The 24,268-nt window shown below is 40.6% G+C and overlaps 1 protein-coding gene and 1 long non-coding RNA gene across 4 annotated transcripts in view; both read right to left on the bottom strand.

Annotated features, from left to right (window-relative positions):
* Positions 1–24,268, bottom strand: part of LOC128632904 (uncharacterized) — a 108,818-nt gene that overhangs the window by 58,205 nt on the left and 26,345 nt on the right. The gene's annotated exons all lie outside the window — the stretch shown is intronic.
* Positions 129–24,193, bottom strand: wnt6b (wingless-type MMTV integration site family, member 6b). Of its 3 annotated transcripts, XM_017469120.3 has the most exons (5): positions 23,756–24,193; positions 12,571–12,791; positions 7,139–7,446; positions 3,330–3,470; positions 3,000–3,213 (listed from the first exon to the last, which is right to left on the bottom strand). In XM_017469120.3, exons 1-5 carry the CDS (start codon positions 23,824–23,826, stop codon positions 3,145–3,147), a joined length of 810 nt encoding a protein of 269 aa, XP_017324609.1. In that variant the 5' UTR covers positions 23,827–24,193; the 3' UTR covers positions 3,000–3,144. The 3 variants fall into 3 exon arrangements, with proteins under 3 accessions (XP_017324607.1, XP_053536702.1, XP_017324609.1); XM_017469118.3 differs by having other exon boundaries at positions 129–3,470; XM_053680727.1 differs by lacking the exon at positions 23,756–24,193 and adding an exon at positions 21,923–23,718 and having other exon boundaries at positions 129–3,470.

Raw genomic sequence — 24,268 nt, forward strand, 5'->3', positions numbered from 1 at the left:
ATGTTTTCAGCCCTAAATCCCACTCAGGCAATGATGTTTTACTTTTTTTTTTTGTTTCATTGTTTAATTATGTGCAACCCAAACCAACTAGCTAGCAAACCAAAAGAATACATTTCTCTCTGAATAGGTGCAAGTCCATTATTATCTTTAATATACTTTGTCACGTTAATTAGGTTATATGGATGGCTAAAAATTGTATGACATTTACAGTGCAATTAAGTGACAATTGGTAAATTCCTTATTGGCAAGGTTAACCAGGCTTTTTCAGAGCTTTAAATAAATATCTAAATCCGATTAATTAACCAAAGCCATTGTGTAAAATGTGAAAAGTCACAATTTAAATGTCACTTGATGTAGGTTCTGTGATTTTTTGTGACTGCAGGTTAACTCATTATGTTTTTCAAGTTTATGCTCATCACAAGTTTCATTGTTTTAGATTGGACCTGTTGGATCATTGTCAGTTCATTGATGAGCCACGTTCATAACCTTAAGTGTGAACCCATCTGCCCTCTGAAATGCCCCACACGTGCACATCGGTTTGTTGAGCACCATTCAGTTTCAGTTCCCGGCCGTTTTGCTTGATTAATTTCTCCAAATAATCAACCCAATCACCAATTCCCACATTTTCACGCTGGATATAATCACTGCTGATACTGGACACTGACACTGACAGTGATACAGTATGTGCATCTGCAAGGGAAAAAAAAACACATGAATCCCAATCTGACTGTTGTTATTCATGTCGCATGGCCACATGTCAGATATGTACCCGATCTAGGCCCACTTACAAAAGTGGCTCAAGTCTGATTGGAAAAGATCAGACATTTGCATCCACACAGTTCTGGAAAAAAAAAATAAAAAATCAGACCAGTGTCATGTTCAATCAGAAAATCAGATGTGTGTCACTTCAACCTGGTCATGTAAAGTTGATGAAGATGAGATGAAAATGAAGATTCTCTTGCACTCAACGTCAACATTGTTTTGGCTTCACGAGATTCAGTTTCCTTCTCTTCAGGAAAACGTAGCAGTGACTTTGTTGGATTGAATACAAGAAATGCCATGTTCATTTCTTTACACTGTACTTTTCAAACATTTATGACTTTCAACAGGAGCTCATGGAAATTCTTGCAAATAGGCAATCGTGGGTTGGATATCAAAATACAACTTTTACACCTCAATGTCGTCTATTTGTAGTAAAAACATACATAGTAGTGTGAGCAGTGTCAGATTTGCTTAATTGACACGGATGTGATCTAAAATCAATAAAAAAAAAAAAAAGAATAGAAGGTTTGAAAACAAAACTGCCATCATGCCACTGCCAAATAAAAGCTCTCTGTATTAAATAACTGAAGAATATAATAGTAATAAAAAAAAACTATAAAAATAAAGGGGTGTTTACATATTGCTGTTTTAAACATGAAAAAAATGATTAAACACGAGTACAATGTGCATAGTTCTTATATTCAAAGTGCTTTGGACAAAATATTCCAGAAACATCTCATTCTGTTAGTAGTCGCCATGTTATTGTGTATAAATAGAAGTCTTTGTTCTTTGTCTTGACGCTGCGCATTCTTCACAGTGCCACAACAAATATTTTCTCCACAAATCTCTCAATGTTTGTTTTTACTCAATTAAAACATGCACAAAGGAACATATGCATGCTTTTTTAAATCCCTGGCAGAACCAATCATCACTGATGACTCTAGAACTGTACTTGGACTGCAAGGGTTTTGGCAAATGAACTATCAAACAAATAAACATTGGTGTTTTGAAGTTCTTTCTTAGGAGAACAGTGTAGTATTAACTTTGGAGTATTAAAATGTCTATTTACTCCCAGTTATATTACAGAACCTTCTTGAAAAAAAATTAGGTTCTGCAAGGGAGTCAGTGATCTAGAATTTAAACAGTACAGATTCTAGTATTTCCACTTGGAATGTCAGTCAGCACTGGAAATTCTCCATCTGGTGAGTTAGACTTTGAGAACTTTACAAGTATTTTTCTCCCCTAGATTTTCCTCTAGATAAGTCAGGTTGGTAAAGCTCCATTAGAAGACTCAGGGTTCTAGAGCTCCATCCGCTGAGTCTGTGTTTTGTAACTTAAACAGAAGATGTTTTTGTGTTATCTAGAATTTCAAGCAAAGAGTCCATCTTTGGTCATCCCTCTGCAGAAGTCACATTCTGTAACAACAAGAAGTGAGTTCATGTTCTAGATTCTACACCTACTGAGTCACTGTTATCCAATCTCAATTAGGTAAGTCAATACTCTAGAACATCTTCAGAAGAGTGTGCATTTTAGATCATTCTGCAAGTGAGCCATGTTGTGGAACATCACGTCAGCGATCTTGATTCAGCACCTTAAGAGTTCTTTAACAAAGCAGTCCAGATTTTTCACTAGAACAGCCAATGACTTGGAACTTCAACAGTCCCCATTGGAGATTGGGATTTGTAAAAGTAAATCATGTATGAAAAACCATGTTCATAAAAATTAGTCAGCATTCAAAAATAGTCACCAGCTGAGTCAGCGTGGAAAAGCTCCATCAGAACATGTCGTATTGAAGAATGTTTGAAAGGCAAGTCTAGAACTTAAGCAGACGTGTCTGAGTTTGATTGTTACTCTGCCACAAGCCAGCTTATATATGTTCTAGATTCTCCAATTGATCAGTTAGTAAAATGGAACCATCTGGATACAGCATATGATCCAAGAAGGTCCTCTGTGATCTAGATTCCCCTGCAAGTGAATGGTTTATCTAGACCCATCAACAGAACGGTTCACATTTAATGAATCCTCTGCTGATAAATCATGTTCTGGAACAGCGCATGATGTAGATTCTCCAACTGATGAAGCAGTAATCTGGAATTCAGTCAGGAGAGTGCACAATTGAAGTTCTATAGCAAGACAGTCAATGTTCTGGATTCAGTGATCCAGTCCCCAAGCAGACAAGCCAGGTAATCTGGGACTGTGAACACCAACAGGACAATATATTTCTAGGTTGTCCACCAGGTAAGAACTTAGTGACAGAGGCTCAGTTCCTTGCGGACTGAACACTTTTTACACTGAACAACGCAACACCAGTGGAACCGACAGAGGCAGTTCTCTTCCAGAACAACTTCTTCGTCTCTATACCCTCTCTCACAGCACAGCAGGTCACACCCACTCACATCCAATGCCGTGCTGTTGCAGGTTCTCCCCCTGGTCCCTGGAGAACCTGTTTTCCTGTTTGGAAGACAGAAGTCAGGCGACTCAGCTGAATAGATCAGATCCTGTTTATCTGGAGCTTTAATGTTCTGGCCAACAGGGATCAATGTTTTTCCATCATTGCCTCCCATCACCTTTGATGCACCATTGAAGCGCTCTAGAAGTCGATTGCCCACTTCCCGGAACCGAGGCAACTTCTTCCAGCAGGTACGCAGTGTGCAGGAACCCGACAGCCCGTGGCATTTGCACTCAGTCCTCATGTAGTTCTTCACTGCCTGCAGTTAAACACACACACACACACACACACACACACACACACACACACACACACACACAGAGATTAAAGTGATAAAAGACGATGCACTTCACAAGGAATTTGCCCTTCTATACCCTCCTGTTCTCTGTAGCCTTGAGCTACCAAAGAGCTTATAGAACCTGACAGCAGAGTTCAATCCTGAATGGCCCTCAGGTACTTAACCAACCATTAATGCCAATACAACATTTTCATCCTTGACAATTAATGATTCTTTTGTTGTACAGTTGAAAAAGAATGTCATTACATATAATTATCATCTCAAAAACGCTCAAATCCGCTGCACATCTCTGCCTGCTCTTTCCACACCCACCTGTCTATCTCATTCTGAAGAAGCTCAAGGTCACATACTCATACACACTTATGTCATTTTAAAAGAATTATCGGTAAAGTAGTGTCTGTGTCAATTAACAAGCTTTTGTTGCCTTTACTTTGCCTTTAGTCATAACATGATCTGTCTGCAGATGGCAGACCTCAGAAGGTGATGTCAGTAAATCCATATCTGAAAAAAAAAAAGCATGGCTCTTATTGGGACCACACAGACAGTCAGTCTACAAGCATGACATGGTGTTCCTGTGGTCTACAAATACTTACTGCTATCTTGATCACGCTATTGAGGTCTAGCAATTCACTCCTATGATCCTGCTCCTGAGGTCTACATGCTCCGCTTCTGACAAGATGCTATTATCCAAATCCTGCTTGTAAGGTCTACAAGCTCCTGCTACCATCCCATGCCTGTCCCTGAGGTGTACAAGCCCATGCTGCTGCTCCGAATGTCTTCAAGTAACAGAAGCCTTCAGTTTCTGCTTCTGAGTCCTACAAGCCTCTTCTTTGGACAGATCCTGCACCTTCTACCATTTTACCCCTGCTCCTAAGGTGTACAAGCTCCTCACTACTAACCATACCTTGCTTCTTAGGTATACAAGCCCCTGATCCTCTCCTCACACTGAAGCATAGCTTCTGGCTGGATGTTCCTCGTGTGGTTCTTAATAAGGTTCTGCCCAAGGTTTATTCCTTCTCAGCTCTACCTTATGGACCATTGCCCTGAAATTCTTGCCTTTGGCTTGGGCACTGATATTTAATTCTACTGTATTTTGCAAAAATAAATAAATAAATAAATAAATAAATAAATAAATTAATAATAACAATTTTGAGGTCTGTGTGCTCTTCAGGAATGTTAGAAGTGTAACGCCCATAAATGAACCCAAAGACACACTATCTCCTTAATGAGTTTAGTTTTGTTTCAGCTCAGTGCAGGATCGAGGTTTTTTTTGCTATTGAAGGCTGTTAAATGCTCATTTAAGCCTGTCCATCACTGAGTGCATGCACACACACACACACACACACACACACACACACCATAAAGCTGAATGTGTGTTTAGACAGATATCCTGTCTTATATTGTTCTTCACTGTATCTTATAACACATAATCACATCTCTCTTAACTAAATAATTAGCATCTCTTTTGGCAATAGCGCATGCTATAATTCTACAGATACAGTGTGTGTGTGTGTGTGTGTGTGTGAGTGTGTGTGTGTGTGAGAGAGGATACTAGTAATAGATTTATTTTACAGCTAATAATAATAATAATAATAATAATAACAATAATAATAATAATAATAATAATAACAATAATAATAATAATAATAATAAATTATAGTAATTACTATTATAGCTGCAAGCAGCATTTCTCGGGGCCAAGCACCCAGACTCGGTGAGCTGCACATTCACAGACACACTACAGGAAACAGAGCCATAACTTTAGGCAAAAGGATTTAAAAGTGATTTGTAGTTTCAATCATGATGTGTATGTTTTGACCATGGACAGGGGTGGAATTCTCTGACTGTAGGAGGAAAGGTCGAGATGAACAAATGGGCAGCAGGGTGACATTGCTGCTGCAGCTGCTACTACTGCTGTGACCTGTGCTGGTACTACTTTGCCCTGTGGTCATGATTGCTAAAAATTATTTATTATTATTATTTATATTATTTATTCTTTAACTTAAAAACATCTAAGCAATTGGTTTGTTCTCATCAGACTGGACCTTCTTCCCCCACTTTATGCAAGGTTATACAGGTCAAAAGATGATGTGAGTCATATTTGGTGATGATTTGATAAAATTTGGAGGAGGAATAGCAAAAATGGACACTTAGATGGAATAACGTTTGGCATGTTATTGTAACATTTGACCAGTAAGTGGTGCTGTCACAAAGTTTGTTGCATAGCCTCAGGGCATGGTCCTGAGAATTCCTACCACAATTTGTGTCAGTGTGTCAAGGTTGTTGCTGAGATACAAGCCTAACCTTTTTTGCAGCTTCACTGTCAGAGTTGTTGGCACATTATGGGCAAACCATTTGGAATATCAACATTCTTTTGATATTTTTTGTCCAGGTTTGTCTGACGATGTTTGCCAAATTTGGTGTTGACTGGACATAATCGTTAGGAAGATAGCAAAAACGAACCCCACAAAAGCATTTTTTTGGACAAAATCCAAGATGGTCGACAGGAAGTACACTTGCATTTCAGATGTTGATGTGCATTCACTTCAACAAACTCCAGGGAATTACAGGGAAAAATAAATGTGAATTTAGCACAAATTCTTCAAAGGATAGAAGAAAAAAAATGTTGTCACAGTTCTTGAAGACAAGGTGGTACAGTCAGGAAATGCCCATTCAGGGCATACTGCTGAAGATAATTATCAAGTTTGGTGATGATACATTGCTGATAGATGCATTGCTGAAATACATCCTCACATCCTGTTCTTTTTTATTGCATTTGCTGGCATGTTACAGGAGAACAGCTTTGGATATCAAAATTCCTTTGATAATTTTTGTTCAGACAGGTCCCCAGATTGTGTGAGCTAAATTTGGTGAAGGTTGGAGAAATGTGGAGAAGGAGTAGCTAAAATGGCAGTTAGATGTAAGCATTTTTAGCATGTTATTGTTAGTTTTGCACAGTATGTAGCGCTGGCATGAAATTTATTGTATTGTCTCATGGTCCTGAAGGTTCCTACGAAGTTTTGTGTCAGTGTGCAAATTCATTGATGAGATACAGAATCACTTCCTGTTTGGTGGCTTTGCAGTCGGATTCGTCGGCCCATTATGGACATACCATTAGGAATATCAAATATTTTTTGCAACATTTTTTCAGGCTTAGACAGAAGATGATAGACAAATTTGTTGATGATTGGACAAAAGTTGTTGGAAGAGTGGCGAAAAAAACGTTTCTGATTAAATCCAAGATGATGGAAAATAAAATTAGGTGAAAACTGACATCATAGAGTGTGTTGAACTCATCTTGACCCAGGAAATGCAGGGGTGTCTGGTTTTTAAATTATGGATACACGGTTCAAAATTTATGACCATGAAAATACTTCCAAATTAGACCCAAATTTGACCATGATGGTGGCACTAGACTGTTGGCAGCCCTTGGCCCAAAGTTAGTGAGAATCTTCCTCATACCCTTCCCAAACAGTGTGCCAAATTTCATAACTCTTTACCAGACAGTGCTATGGGTTACCATAGACACCCTAGCCAGAAGAAGCAGAAGGATAATAAGAAAAGGTGGTATAACAATAGGGAACCTACGCACCTTCGGTGCTTGGCCCCCTAATTCTAATAATAATTACCAGGCGTCCAGCCTCGTTGTTGTGCAGGTCGATGAGGGTGCGGATGTCGCTCTTGTCCTTCCTGCGCTTGGCATCCATAAACTGTTTGGATTTCTCGTAGCCAAACTCCACATCATCTCCACAACCGCCCCACTCCCAGGCCCCGCCCCCATCCCATGCCCCATCGACAATGGGTGGAGTATCGGCCCGACGAGGGGGTGGAGCCTCACAGCCACACTGCAGAAGCTCCCCCATGCTGCAGGCCTGAGTTACTGCATGAGTCACTCCGGCTGCCGTGATGGCGTACACGAACGCCGTCTCCCGGATATCTGTCTCACACACACACACACACACACACACACACACACACACACACACACACACACACTATATTAATCCCAGCTGCCTGTTCACATACCCACTGTCCATGCCGAGCTCGTTATTATAAGGTGTGTGTATATGTGAATTTTATTTCTTTCTTTTGTTCAGTATTTGTGTTATTTAGGCCCGGGCCTGAGAATTAATCACATTCATACATGGTACGATTACACCGGTGTGCACTAAACGAATTAAGCGAATCTCCAGAGTGACATGTTCAGCTAGACAGAGATCAGTAAATAAGAAGATGGTTGTATGCTTAGTAAAAGCATCTGGGTTATGCTTGTAACCCTGTTCCCTGAGAAGGAAATGAGAAGTTGTGTAAGCTTTACGCTGTGGGAAACACCCTCACACGTGACCGGTATCTGAAGTCTGTGTGAAATCACTCCTATTTATAGGCCTGCTGTGGTCAGGTGACGTGGCAATTACGTGTGTTGTGTGACTATAGAAATGCCAGCTGTGAACCATGTCATCAGCCTCTATTATCTGAAGCGATTCACAGGCACGCCTCAGTATGACAAAGCTATGTAACATCTCGTTCCCTTCTCAGGGAACACTGTTACATGCATAACCAAGACATTCCCTTTCAAAGGGAACTCAATGTTGCATGAGCTTCACGCTATGGGAACAAGTATACCCACTCCGCCATACTGAGAGTATTGCCTGTTCAAAAGATCCGAGCCTGAAGGTCACTTCAAGACAGTCGAGCCCAGGGTGGAATGCATGTCCAGACTGTAATACTGAATGAATGTGTGCAGCGTAGACCACCCTGCCGCAGCACACACATCCTGTAAGGGTACCCCTTTGGATAAAGCCTTTGAGGAGGCGACCCCCCTACTGGAATGAGCCCTTATGCCCAGATGCGTTGCGTGACAGCTCACCTAATAAGCAATAGATATTGCTTCCACTATCCAATTAGAGATGCGCTGCTTTGACACAGCATCACCTCTACTATTGCCGCCAAAGCAGACCAGCAACTGCTCCGACTTACTCCACTGGCCGGAGCAGAGGACGTAAGTACAGAGAGCCCTTACTGGACAACATAAGTGCATAAGTTCTCTTGTTCCAGTATGAGGAACAGAGGAGTGCAGAAAGCCTGCAACACTATTGGCTGGGCAGAAGACCTAGGCACTTTAGGAATATAATCCAGCCTAGGATATAGGAAGGCCATAGTTAATCCAGGGGCAAAGTCAAGACAGGAAGGGGCAATAGAGAGAGCCTGTAGGTCTCCTACTCACTTGAGAGATGTCAGGGCCAGCAGAAGAGCTACCTTTACAGTCAGAAGCTTCTCTGAGGCTGACTCTAAGAGCTTAAATGGGACACCTGACAGACCTTCCGGGATCACAGACCGGTCCCAGGAAGGTATACATGGTCTGCAGATGGGCCTCAGCTGTCTGACACCATGTATAAACCTCGATGTTAGAGGATGTTGCCCCACAGAGGCTCCATCAATAGGGGCATGGCTGGCTAATATGGTGGTCACGTAGACCCTGATTGTAGAAGGAGCCATCCCGGCTTAGAAATGTCCCTGTAAGAATGCCAGGAGTGTAGCTATTGTGCAGTTTACTGCAGTCTTACTAACTGACAGTCCTCACACCACAAGACAAAAAGTCACCACTTGATAGTGCTGTAGCGTTCAACGTGGTCTCTACACCCTTGGTTGAGAGACAGAATCTATGTGCATCATGGCGTCCACCTCCAATGGTGAGGAAGGAGTGAGGGTGAACCACAGCAGGCAGTGTGTTGTCTCCTCGTAGGCGAACACATCCACTTCTGCTTGGCCGAACCTCTGCCACATGGACTCCGCCACTTGTGGATGGAGCCAACAATCCCTAAGGGCCTAAGCCCCTGCCTTGACAGGATGTCTGTCCCACATTCCAGTTGCCCAGAATGTACATTGCACTCGCTCACAAAAACTTTCCCTCTGCCTAAAGAAGAATTACCTGTGCCTGCCTAAACAGGGGGTGCGAATGTAACCCTCCCTGATGGTTGATATATGAGACCACCTCTGTCTTTTCTGTCACAACTAACACATGGTGACCTCTCAATTGAAGAAGAAAGCATTTCAGTGCTAGAAATATGGCCCGCATTTCTAGGCGATTTATATCGCACTCCAGATGAGGGCCAATCCAGAGACTGTGAGCTGGACAGCCGTCTAAGACTGCGCCCTGGCCCATGAGGGAGGCATCTGTCACTACTGTCTTGTGATAACAGAGTGTGATCTGAGGCTAGAAACTGGGGACACCTCCAATTTTTCAGAGCACATAGGCATCGCCATGTGTCACTGATTACTCTCAGGGGTTTCATGCTCGGATGATACCCCCGACTTTTCAGTCACCGCTGAAACGGTCTCATAAGCCCCAACACTCTCTCGAAAGAGACTGGAGGGGATGCCCAGACCCAGCTTTATCTTGCTCAATGATGAAAGGATTCACCCCACGCATGTTGGGGATAGAAACGCCCTCATCATAGTAGCATAATTCCTCATCACCGCGCCGCTGAACAGTCTGGAAGGTTCAACAGGGGCTTCCAGCAGGGAGACCTTATCCTCAATCCTTGAGAGGTTGAGCCATAGGTGCTTCTCCTCCGTAACCAAGCTACCCATTGAACAGCCAATATGACGGGCAATTTTGAGTTCCCTTTGAAAGGGAACCCTAACTATTTAAAACCTGCCCCTTTACCCTCGTACACTGACATTTCACTGACATTAGCATGCTGGAACCAGATGAGCTCTTACATTTTATGCATTTTAGTGCATTAACACTAACCCAGACTTTTTCAGTGAAATGTTTGAAGTAACAGGTAGCACAACAGGTAGCTACATTGTTATAATTTCTGAGCTTTTATAATCACTCAATTACAGTTCAGAGAGAGAGAGAGAGAGTCTTGGCATTGTGAGGTTAGTGCCTCAGGCCGAGGCAGAGTCGGCGCTGTTTGGCATGTTTGAATAGCGCAGGAAAACAGCTGGCGGTTATTTGTGCAGGAGCAGAAATATGCAAGTCTCCTTTGTGCACCCCGTACCCTCTATAACAGGAAGTGGACCTGCCTCGGCAGAGCCACTCGTGCTTTTAATGGCCGCATCTCACTGTAATTGCGGTGAATGTTTCAAAACAGAAGAGCACTTATAGACATGAAGCCTCGCCTGTAGACATGGAGGAATTTATGATTAATTTCCATTTGGAGAGGCAGTCAGTCAGTCTCGCGCCGTGGGGAGTCGAGTTGCAGCCCGTGTGCAAACATGTCAACTTACTGCAGGCCAAATTCATCAATCCTGCTGCAGAGCTCACAAGTGACAAGGCTGACTCTCTGCACACTGAAACTGGAATGGAGTGGTCCCAATAAAAATGGGACATTGATTTCTGTCCATCTACTGACCATTGGATCTCTCCAAACGGATACAGAGGGCACACGATTACATATTCTGCCCTCTACTGGCAAAAACACTCACTGACACCATTTGAGATACCATCTAGTATTGCTGTTCTAACAATGCTAATATCTACCAACAATGGGGGTAGATAATTTTAACCTACTTCTAAAAATGACAATCTTTACCTAACAATGTTACAGAATTAGTTGGTATTTCTTGGTTTTTTAAAGAAGCTATTTGTAGAAATGTTTGTAGAAAGTCTAGAAAAAAGGCCTTGTAATAAACTGGTCTGTAGTAAAATACTAGATATATTGCTAAGATGTCTTTTTACTGAAAATAAGGACATGTTCTGAGATGATCGCTGAGATTTAGAGATGTTTTGAGTGAAGTTTACACAACAGAAGGTTATGAGCTCGACCTCAGTGACAGCAGCGGGAAAGAAAAACAGTCATGTGTAGTGTTTACAGGGATCAACGATTACAGGAGGTTTATTAACGTCTTCAAAGAGCTGAACAATGAGCCTCACACACACACACACACACACACACACACACACACACACACACACACACACACACACACAGCCAGCTTTGTTCACTTGTTTATACTGACCTTACATCCTCAGCACAGAGGAGTGTATGGAAGTCTATATCTTAAAATCAGGAGTCAGAGGTCAAGGGGTCATGAAATTTGTAAGTGTAGTCTGGGAGTGTATTACCCATAAAGCATTAGCAGATTAGCAGGAATTTTATAACTCAATTTATGTTAATGTATATTGAAGCTAGCTAATAAATTTGTAAGTCGCTTTGGATAAAAGTGTCTGCTAAAAGAATAAATGTAAATGTAAATATGCACAGTCAACACATACAGTGCAACCATCACACACCACCATACTCTCATCACAGACCATCACACACCACCATACTCTCATCACAGACCATCACACACCACCATACTCTCATCACAATCCATCACACACCACCATACTCTCATCACAGACCATCACACACCACCATACTCTCATCACAGACCATCACACACCACCATACTCTCATCACAATCCATCACACACCACCATACTCTCATCACAGACCATCACACACCACCATACTCTCATCACAGACCATCACACACGACCATACTCTCATGACATACATCACACACCACCATACTCTCATCACAGACCATCACACACCACCATACTCTCATGACATACCATCACACACCACCATACTCTCATCACAATCCATCACACACCATCATACTCTCATCACAGACCATCACACACCACCATACTCTTATCACAGACCATCACACACCACCATACTCTCATCACAGACCATCACACACCACCATACTCTCATCACAATCCATCACACACCACCATACTCTCATCACAGACCATCACACACCACCATACTCTAATCACACACCACCATACTCTCATCACACACCACCGCAGTCTCATCAGGCCCTTAACCCTCACCTGCTCAATTGTGTAAATAAGATAAATGTAAAATCACACGCCACCATACTCCCTTTCCTACTTTCTTCCTCTATTACTGTTTTTGCTTTTTCTGTATCTTCCTTTACTTCTCTTTCATTATCACTTTCTTTCTTTCTTTCTTTCTTTCTTTCTTTCTTTCTTAAAGGATGTAGTAAAAGGTATGAAGGAGGTAGATCTCTCTCTCTCGCTCTCTCTCACCCTGTTGTAGGATTTTTCCGAAGTACTTGTTGTGGCTGGTACAGTTCCAGCGGCGGAAGCGGAATTGGTACTGACACTCTCTCACTCCAAGCCTCGCTCCTTTCACCACTTCTGTCACGATTTCCGGATGGTTCTGACACAGATCGGCCTGCTTACTGCCCAAACGCTTCGTCTTCCTGCAGATACTGTTAGGATCCATGACCAGGGGACTGCCCACTGCCCTGCAACACACACACACACACACACACACACGCAGATAAATTTCCAAATCTCTGATACACATTTTAATTGAATAAAGAATATTTCTGTAATGAGACCTCTTCGCCAAATGAACTGTGCTCAGATATAATGTGCTCTGATTGGCTGAGAGCTAAAAAAAACACTGAAATCGATGCACTGAAATTTCAGACATTAAAAAATAAAAAAAAATTCAAACTTTTTTTACCGGTTCAAACAATAGAAATGCAGAAAAAAAAGTTTAACGTAAGATTTCAGTACTGCGTTTATTCTCCATCTGAACCCATCAGCAGCCGATTCTGACTCATTTGCCTCCGTCACTGCTCTTAGCCAATCAGAATGCACTGTTCTTGTACACGCGGTAGACATAAATGACGTGCTAAACGCATTACTGTTACGTTCTTTCCTTCTTTTTCTTTCTTCGTTCCCGATTTGATTTATTCGCTTTCTTTCTTTCTTCCTTTCTTCAGTACTGTTCCTCACATCTTTTAAAACTGAGCTCTTTTGTAATGTTACTCTTTTTTTCATCCCTCCATTACCTTTAAGTCTTTAAGCACACGTGTAGTTGTAAAGTAAAGAAAAAGTGAGCTTTTAGTTTCAGCTGAAAATCTTTTTTCTTGTTAATATACTTTATCATAAGGCAGCTGTCTGCACTGTGAAAGGACACCTCATCGCTCTAGCTCCACTCCTGTCAGGCCTAATCTCTCAGAGTAATAGCGTTTATCTGCTACGCGGAGTTTATTTTAAGAAGTCGAGCTGAGCACTCAGGCCAGGTGGTCCGAATAAGATGTACGATGCTGCAGATAACAGCCTCGCTGGCGATGCGTCCCATCTGATTGGACAAATGTTTCGTTTAAAATGCAGCAGCTTACTGCATGGCGCTCTCACGACCCCGCTCGCTGTACATGACTCCTGGCAAGGTTACACTCTCTTGTGTTACCTCATGAGTGCATGGAACACACACCCAGAAGGAAAGGAGAATACTGCGTGAGAGTATGTTACTCGGGACATGTGAGAGAAAGGAAGTCGTTTTATTACTAGCGTTGGATCAGCGGGTTATAAAAGACTGCTAATGTTCCTCGACTCTTTAAAATGCCTTACGACTTTTGGATTGTTGACATTATTGACAACGTTTCCATGGAAATGACAAGCCGAAGACGACATCATTGTGTCTTTCCCGGCTCATACACCCTGTGCGTGACCCGCTGATTATCTGGTGTTTGTGTGGGTGTGTGTCGGAGTGCTAATCCGGAATAACAGTACAACTCATAAAAAAACACTCTCTCTCAGTCTCTCTCTCCGAGTCGCTCTCTCTCAGTCTCTCTCTGAGGGGCGAGGCCGAGCTTTTAAACTGTTTAATGGAAGAGATTTTGAAGGAACGTTTCAGAATCCCAGTGTTAGGGAGATTAGGGGGTGTGATGATACATCAATATGACCATACACCAAGATAAAGGCTTTCCAAAAAGACTTTCCAAAACTGTCAACATGAAGAATTCACAAAATTTCAATATAAAGATTTCTGATATAGGTAAACTGTGAACATAAAGCATTCTGAAACAGCTGCATTGTCATCATCGGTGCTTTACTGATGGGGCACTGCTAGGGTTCCTGGGCTCCAAGCCCCCACCCACCCAATTATCTTTTCTTATTGCCACATTTAAAAACTATCATTATCAATAAGAATAACATTCATTACATATTCATTAAGAGACTATAAAGAACTAAATTTGAACAGTTAATACAAATTAACTGAAATTATGAATGTATAACTATATACAAATAACTATATATACACAGTACAAGTAATTAACACCATTGTACTCTCTCACTCACATACACAGACACTTTAGAAACTCTGTCTGGATGTCTTTATAAGCTGACGACTTGTAATTTCTTATTCCTCAAGTACCAAGAAGAATGAACCTTATTATTATTATTATTATTATTATTATTATTATTATTATTATTATTATTATTATTATTATTATTAATTGAGTCAATAATAAGAAGTTTCACACACCAGCAACTCCAGAAAGAAATGTGGAAATGAAGTAAAACAGTGACAGGATCACTGAATCAGTGAGTTGAACTCGAGAAGTGAATCGGTTCTATTCATGAATGAATCATTCAGACTGGTTTAATCAATGGGATTCTCCAATTCGTTGAAATGAACCGACTCGAACAAACGATTCACTCACGAATCGGACATCATTACAACACTTCTCTCATGAACTCACTCGAGACAATTAAAGCAGATTTATATGATTACATTACATTTCGAGCGTTTCCTCACAGAAAGCTGCTGCAAGGCTTCGGAAAGCTGAATATATACGACACTGGGAAAGTTTTATTGTCACTCGGTGCTTTTCCGTCTTTTTTGAAGCTCCATTACTATTGCTCGATTGTATAGAAAAAGAGACATTCTTGGAAATATTGTGCTCCAACTTCTAAGGGTAAACATCGGGTTGAATAACTGATGGAATTTCTAGTTTATGTTAATTAGAACCTAAGGGCGCACGGTGGATTAGTGCTTCGCCTCACACCTCCCCGTGCTGCGCGGGTTTCCTCCGGGTAATGCGGTACGATTCGGATGCAGTCAGGCTCTTGTCACCATGGAACTACAATAATAACCTAAAAATAAATCCTGACTTATTGGTCTGGAATTAAAAGATAGAAAACCTATGATTATCCGAAAAAATGTTTATAACAATCCTGTAAGAGTAACATAACATTAAAATATCACCTCAGACAGGAAAATATAAACTGTTCCACTGATCAGGAGGAAACAAAAGCCAAAAACTAAATCAACTATTAACAGCCCCATCATTTATGACAGTTTACATTATGGTCACACTATACTGTGTTTATCCTGCACGGAGCCCATATTATTGTTTTACTGACCTGGCGAAGGGAATTATGGGATTGCGTAAAAATAATGACTTTACAGTGGCTTCTGAACAGGACAGACTTTATCTCAGGACACAAGATATGAAGTATCATGATATACTTCATATAATCGGTCATCAGAACATGCCGAGATCCAAGATATACGGCACCATTATTAAACCAGAGCTGTATCTGAACATTCTCTCTCTTACAGCATACTAAAATAATCCATAAACACTGACGATGAATGCAGCTCTGATTATAACTCGGTTACACTGACGAAGATCAGCTTGTCATCAGATGACGGAGTATGAAGATAACGCAGAAGGGACCAGAGCAGACCTAAAGCTTAGAAATACGCCAAAAATCTCCTATTATAATGTTTATGATATAACAAACATTTGCACAATATACAATGTGTATCACAATATTTACACCAGAAGTAGAGCGCCATTTTAAAAGAAGCCAAGAACCTCCATGATTTATTTTTATTTCATTCCTTCAGTGGTTCTGTTTAGAGTCGAGTTGAAGTCCAGTAAATGTGTGATATGAGGAAAATATTATAATCCCAATACTTGAAGACATTTCTGTGATGTATAGTGTATTACACATCATAATATTTAGGTTTGTTAACAAACTGCAAAAAATGCAAATGGTGTTATTTAACGTTATTTTTACTTTAAAAAAATATATATTTTTAACATTATGTTTTTAACTGTTATTAACTATTTTTCATTGGATTTAAAAACCTGTTAACGATGCCAATATTTCACAAAATTTCAATATTTTACTTTCTTATTAAAATAATATTGTGCTATGATTGATCAGGATAATGAGTCTTTATTGTTCATGTACACATTACAGCACAGTGAAATTCTTTCTTCGCATACCCCAGCATGTCAGGAAGTTGGGGTCAGACATGATACAGCGCCCCCTGCAGCAGAGAGGGTTAAGGGCCCAACAGTGGCAGCTTGGCAGTGCTGGGGCTTGAACCCCCGACCTTCTGAGCAGTAACTCAGAGCCTTAACCACCAAGCCACCACTGCCCAGGATGCTAACAGTTTATCATCTTCTGCCCAGTATTGTGTTACAGACACTCTTTAAGTAGCTGGTGTTTAGCGAGCAATTACTGACAAATTCCCAATCTGAACTCTGGTGAAAAATCAGAAATAAAGCTGCACTTAGGCAGCTACATCAATATTATCATATCCCCTGGAAATACTCATATCACCTTATACAAAATAAACGGATATTTTCTAAGCTGTATTTAAATAAAATAGTATTTTGTTACAGTCTGAAATTATTTCTAAAATTAAATAAATAAATAAAAATACAGCAACATTAGTTCCAGGATCACACAAGATGCAATAAGTGGGCCACTGGATGGATTGATTGAGTTTTTACAAAGACGATCTTGTCTCCATTGTCTGTACATAAATTGTTACTATTGACATTAATATCTACTAAATGTCATGTAAACTAGAGAAAGTGCCAACACAACAACAACAAAGCTCCACAAGACTCTCAGTATGAAAACAAGATTGTGACATGTGACCAGGTCATGTGACATGCTGGGGCTGATGGGTGATGTAGTCTACGCTCATCCTGTACATGTGATGCACACAGAATCTTACAGCTAGCTAGCGTTCAGTCAGTAATGCTAGCTCTGTGAAACGCACATTATTTGAGGTTTTGTGTAGAACAGAACTGGGAATATAAAGGGAACGTGACTGTAGAACATTATTTCATTTTATGGATTTAATTATTTACAATTTACTGTATTAACTTTAACTTCTTTTTTTTTTACTCTCATTATATGAGACAGAAAATTTGTCTGGATGGTGTGGGAATGGTTTTTTTTCTTAAAATGTATAAAATAAATTAATAAACAAATAAATAAATAATGCAATATTACATTTTTGTTATTACCCAATTTTCACTTTATTTAACATTATTTCTGGTATTCTCCAAGTATTTGTATTTTGTGAATTAAAACAGCAACAACGTTATTTCTGTTATTTCTCAAGGTTCTGTTTTGTTAGTGTTTGTGAATTTGTTTCTAAATAAATAAACAAATACATTAAAAATCTTAAACAAATCAAATGCATGTATACATGAATAAATATCGTACATGGTTCAATATTGGGGCTTTTAATGATTTTAATCTGAAGCCACTTAGATACATGATTAATAAGTAAAAAGAATCAACGTCAATAGCAGAAAACATTTCGCTTATTTGCAAAAATAAATAATAAATAAATAGTCCAATCAGATTATGTTTCTCTTCATCACTGATGATTTGTTAAATCGCTCTACTTCTTGTTTTATGGCTTAAATCTGGGAGGTTAGTGTCACAGACATACACATGAAACTCTGAAAACTCTATTGTGATTCATTGCACAGATGACATCACACGCACACACACACACGCACACACACACACACACACACACACACACATCAATGATCTCAGGTTTCATGATGGTCGTGTGCAGTTGCAGATAAGCGTCGTCTCCTTCACTTGGAGAAAGAGTGAAACTCATCCTATTCCTAATCCTCAAACTATGCTGACTATGTAGTCACTCACAAGCTGTGTGTGTGTGTGTGTGTGTGTGTGTGTGTGTGTGTGTGTGTGTGTGTGTGTGTGTGTGTGTGTGTGTGTGTGTGTGTGTGTGTGTGTGTGTGTGTGTGTGTGTAAAGTGAATCTGAGGGAATGCCAGTCTCCTGTCAGCTCACCTTTATCTCATCTCATCTCTCACAGCTGCTTGATTGGAAACATCGCTGTCATCCAAAATGAGAAAAGGAGATGAAGTGTGTGTGTGTGTGTGTGTGTGTGTGTGTGTGTGTGTGTGTGTGTGTGTGTCACGCTGCACTAAACTTCAAGTGTGTTAGGAGTGTTCATGTGTTATTGTTTAAATTAATTGTATGCTGGCACAATAATTAACAAAGTAATCAAATAATGTTCATGCAAAGATTTTATGCTAATGAACTTCATGCTAATGAACTTTATGCTAATGAACTTTATGCTAATGAGTTCAGACGAGGAGTTCAGCATTACTGCAGGAAAAAGTTACTTAGTGTTCGTATTAACACTATAAATATTAATATATTGTTTTTGAATTAATACCTATAATATTAATAACGAGTATTCCTCTTCTTATTATCATTATTATTAATAATACTACTAATAAATAAAATATAGGATTTAAATGACTTATAAAATGAGCAGTTAATATTATTCCGATTGCTGCTTGTTCAGTGTATGAATGCCGCGTAGCTGGAGGAGTTTGATGAAGTGCGTTTCAGATGCTCAGTGACAGAATGCTAATATAGCGCTCTGTATTAAATCACTACTGATTTAAATATATAACATGTACACTAATCATGTGTGTAAAGCTACATGCTAATGTTAGCTATCTTTTAAACCAGGACTATCCCAGTGTACAGTTTACTTTTGTCTACACCATTCTACACATTTCTACACCGTTCTACACCATTGTATAGGTTTCTACACTGTTCTTTACATTTGACATTTCTACATCATTTTAAACATTTCCACACCACTCTATATATTTCTAAACTTTAGTACACCATTCTACACCGTTCTATACATTTCTAAACTTTTCTACACACTGTTCTACACCACTTCAAACATTTCTAAACTTTTCTACACATTTCTACACTGTTCTACACACCATTCCAGCCATTTCTACACTGTTCTGCACCATTCCAGCCATTTCTACACTGTTCTGCACCCTTCTGCGCACTGTTCTACACCATTTTACACACTTCTACACATCTCTAAACTTTTGTACACCATTTCTACACTGTTCTACATCTTTTGTCACGACCCTACATATTCCTATATCCGTTCTACACGTTTCTACAGCATGCTACACCATTCAACACATTTCTACACTGTCTACAACCATTTTACCCAGTTGTACACTGTTCGACAAACATTCTACACATTTTTACACTGTCTACTGTTCTGCACTTTTATACAGTGTTCTGCGTTATTCTACACGCCATTCTAGACATTTCTACACCGTCCTACACGTTTCCACACCACTCTACACATTTCTACAAACATTCTACACATTTCCGAACTTTTCTATACATTTCCCTACACATCTCTAAACTTTTCTACACATTTCTACCACCATTCAAACATCCATTCTACATGTTTCTACAGTGTTCTACCATTTTGTACAACTATTCTACACCATGCTACATGTTGCTACACCATTCTACACTATTTTACATGTTTCTACGTCATTCTACACCATTGTACACCATGTTAGTATACATAGGGTGACAAGATACATGTACAGATAGACACACAGACAAAACACACAATTTGAATATACACACAGAGAAATACAGATGGACTCAATACAAGTGCACATACTCACAGATACACAAACACACACACACACACACACACACCCCTGGCTGTGTGCCAGCACATGACTCCGCCCTCTCAGAGTATCTCTAGTCTCTCAGGGCCTTTCATCTGTCCGGCCGTCCCGCTGTCCATCAGACACACTCATCACACACTCGCAGATAACACTGCACTCTACAGAGCCGCATTGTCCACTGGACCTCCAGGTGTGTGTGGGAGTGTGCGCGCACACACACACATACACACACACACACACACACACACACACACACACATACACACAGCTGCAGTTGGGTCTGAAAGTTCTAGTGCATTTCCATGTCATGTTTTTGTTTTATTCAACTAATACGCTAACTGTTTTAGAGATTAATGCTGTGAGAACACTGTTTCTAGGCAAGTGGAAATATGTACACAGAACTTAAGCTAGGTAAAGACTGAGAATAACTTTAGACTTTATATCACTAATACAAAGCTGTGTGGAGGGACAGTAACCGTGGAAACGACACAGAAACATCGGAAAGTGCAGATGTGTTGATAGAATTCTGATAAAAGTTAATAAAAATCATCAAACTTCATGGGAAAGTCATGGGAACTTCCACATGGTCAGTTTTTTTTCCACGAAAGCTAGCTTGCTATTAAATGGGCTAATAATAGGAGCTATAATTGAATTTAAAGCTGCGGTATCAAACTTCTTTTGGTTAAAAATGAACAGAAATCAATTATTTAGCAAGAACGTAAAATGTCAGTGTTCAAACCTGTCTCCTTAAAGATAATACTTGATTAATCCCCAGATGGAGAAATTAGGGATTCACTTTACCCTGATTCACAAGGTTAAGCTTATGATGATGATTTATAACTTGAGCTGTCCGGTCGGGTTCCGCAGGAGACGCCAGGTTGACGTCATCCGCCTTTGCGTGGATACGTCACGTCCGTAAACAAAAAGAAGAAAAGTCGGCTACTATATGGTGTATGTGGGGCCGAGGATGGTGGGGCTGAGGATGGTGGAGTGTTTGTAACTTTTCTTTCAACACTTGATTAGAATTTAAACTTGTCATCTAGACGGCTGCTTTAGTCTGGATATTGTCCTAAACACAATCATCGCTGATGTCTGGGGAATCAGACAAAACCAAGAAATCAAAAACGGGAAAGGTAAATAAGGTAAATAAACTGCTGTTCACTGATAGATAGTGTTTTCAAGAGCTCTAAAGGGTTCTCCAGGTTTTCTTTTAAGGACTTCATCAGGAGAACCTCCACAGTGAAGGAATGTCAACACTATGTCATAACTTGCATTTTTCAGCTATTAAAAGCATCTGTGGAACCTTTTCAGGAAGGGTATGAACACACAAAGCAACGTGTATCCATCCCATAATTTCCTTACATAGAGTTGAACATAGAGTTAAAAACATGGCAGACAGAAATAACAACAACAACAATAACAACAACAACAACAAAAATAAAACAAACAAAAACTGTGAGAAGATTTTGTACATTTTATCACAATATGATGAATGAATAGCAGCACATGGCTTATAAAATTCATATTGTATATCTCACACACACACACACACACACACACACACACACACACACACACACACACACACACTCTTCGCTTATGAGCAGCTGGTCTCCTCCTCCATTTGGGGACGAATGAGGTGAAAATGTGAAATGTGCAGAGATTTCATTTAAAAAATGAACGTGTTGCTTTAGTGGTTTGGTCTGTGTTTATTAAACACTCCGTGTGTGTGTGTGTGTGTGTGTGTGTGTGTGTGGCTTTCGGACCGAATGAACCGAGTGTGACGACACCCATCGCCTGCAGCATTACCTCAAATTCCAACTGTGACCCCTTTAATGTCTCGACCTGCCAATTACGTCTTAGACCTGCAGCTAGACACACTCACACACACTCACACACACACACACATTCTCTCTCTCTCTCTCACACACACACACACACACACACACACACACACACACACACACACACACACACACACACACACACACACACACACAAACTCGTTAAATAATTCTTGTCTGGAAATGTCATTTTAGGTCTTTGCGTGTTGAATTAATGCGGAATAAAAGATTAAATCCTGAAATCTTAATAGATCAGTGTGTGAAAAACAATTTCAATCTGTTAATTTAGGGTTGAGTTTGTAAAGCCAGGAGTGGGTGTGTTAATCTTGTGGGTGTGTCTCTGTGGATGGATGCCATTAGTTTGAGCATTAATAAAAAATAAACCTCTCTCAAAAGACACAGCTCAGAAATATTATTATAATCATTACTATGATTCAAGATACTAGCATCATGACAGTGTTTACACAGTTCCTCTATACATCATTATATATGACTGTGAAACTTGCTAATATTCATGCTGCGATGTTATCTCACTCATCACACTAGCAATGTTTAATGAGATTTCACTGACTTTGTTTCCAACCTCGGTTGTTTTTGTGCCACGGTTTTTATTTATTTATTCTATTTTATGTATCATTACAGAATCATCTCTAGTGCATCCACCTGGCCACTCCTCCTTAACTCATTGGAGCCATCCACCTGGCCCTGCCTGACATTTCTCTGGAGCATCCACCTGGCCCTGCCATTGATCTCTCCCTACCCACTTGATTTTCTAGAGCCATCTAACTAAACCCATCCCCTATGATTCTTTGGAGTCATCCACCTGAACATCTTGTCTTTCCTCCTTTATATATGTACCCATCCACTTACCCCACCCCTGATCTCTCTGAAGCCCCACCTGGACCTGCCCACTTGGTTTTCTAGAGACGTCTAACTAAACCGGTCCTCTCTGACTCTTTGGAGTCATCCCGCTTAGCATCTGGCGTTTACCCCTTTAGCTCTCTCCTAGACCTATCCACCTGGCACCACCCCTGATCTCTCTGTAGCATCCAGCTGTCCCCACCTCTGATCTGTCTGGAGCATACACCTGGCTCCACCCCTGATCTCTCTGGAGCATATACCTGGCCCAACCCCTGATCTTCCAAGAGCATCCACCTGGCCCAACCCCTGCTCTCTCTGCACCCATCCATCCAGGTCATTCTTCCTTAGCTCTCTGAAGTCATCCACCTGGCCCTGCCCATATCTCTCTAGAGCATCCACCTGGCCACACCTCCTGATTTCTCAGGACCATTCACACGACCCCACCCCTGATCTCTCTTGAGCATCCACCTGGCCTCTCCCTTTAATTCTCCGGACCCATCTGCCTGACTCTGCTTTCTTAGGAGATCTGGAGCCATCCATTTGGCTCTGCCCCCAATTCCTCATAGCACTGCTAGTAGTGACTTGAATGATGCGGAAAATGTGAGAAATTGCTTATACTGTATATCTGTTACACACACACACACACACACACACACACACACACACCCGCAGAGAAACGAGTTCAAACAGCAGTGTGTTCTCCAACAGCTATGAGACCCATAGAAGAACATATTATACAGTGTTGTGTACAGTGTTGTGTATATTGTTGTGTGCAGTCTATTGTCTGAATGTTTGCACTGTTGTCTGTTGCTGTTTCATGTTACATGCAGCAGACAACAGTCCTGGAGAAACTATATTTTGTCCCTCACTCAACACGTCTGTGATGAGAAGGAATGACAATAAAGTTGGCTTTGACCTTGACTTTGCTGGTACTCACCACCACATGCCGATGATGTTGACTGGGCAGAGCAGGATGAAGAAGAGCGCGAGCTGGTACTGAGAGTGCATGGCAGGAGTTAGGGATGATGATGATGATGATGATGATCCTAAACTCCTGTGTGTGTGTGTGTGTGTGTGTGTGTGTGTAGCCTTTTGCACTTCTGAACAGTGCTAAAGAGTGCGCACTTTCTCCAATCTTCTTATTCCTCCTACACACTCATCCCGCATGACAGCATGTTTTTGCCCAGTAGAAGAAGAGAAGATATACTGGGTATAAATAAAAAGTAATAATAATAAAAAAAAAAAACATAAAAAATTTAATTATAAATAAACTCCACAGAGAAATCGAGTCTTCCAGCAGCTGTGTGGGATTCAGTGAGCTGCCCTCACACCGGTGCTGCTTCACTGTGAATCTGTCAGTGTTTCCCCAGCGGCTCTGTCCTACTCCACAACCACGGTTGCCAGATTGCACCGAGATCCACAGCATGGTTGCCAGATTCAATACCTACAA

Source organism: Ictalurus punctatus, chromosome 6, assembly GCF_001660625.3.
Source record: "Ictalurus punctatus breed USDA103 chromosome 6, Coco_2.0, whole genome shotgun sequence".
Classification (NCBI taxonomy): domain Eukaryota; kingdom Metazoa; phylum Chordata; class Actinopteri; order Siluriformes; family Ictaluridae; genus Ictalurus; species Ictalurus punctatus.

What these genes read in the sequence shown, in the direction of transcription:
- wnt6b (XM_017469118.3), bottom strand. Translation starts at nt 23,826, where the DNA reads ATGCACTCTCAGTACCAGCTCGCGCTCTTCTTCATCCTGCTCTGCCCA. An exon ending in AACATCATCGGCATGTGGTG is followed by an intron (nt 12,792 to 23,755) that starts GTGAGTACCAGC and finishes TGTGTGTTGCAG; the next exon opens with GGCAGTGGGCAGTCCCCTGG. An exon ending in CGGAAAAATCCTACAACAGG is followed by an intron (nt 7,447 to 12,570) that starts GTGAGAGAGAGC and finishes TGTGTGAGACAG; the next exon opens with ATATCCGGGAGACGGCGTTC.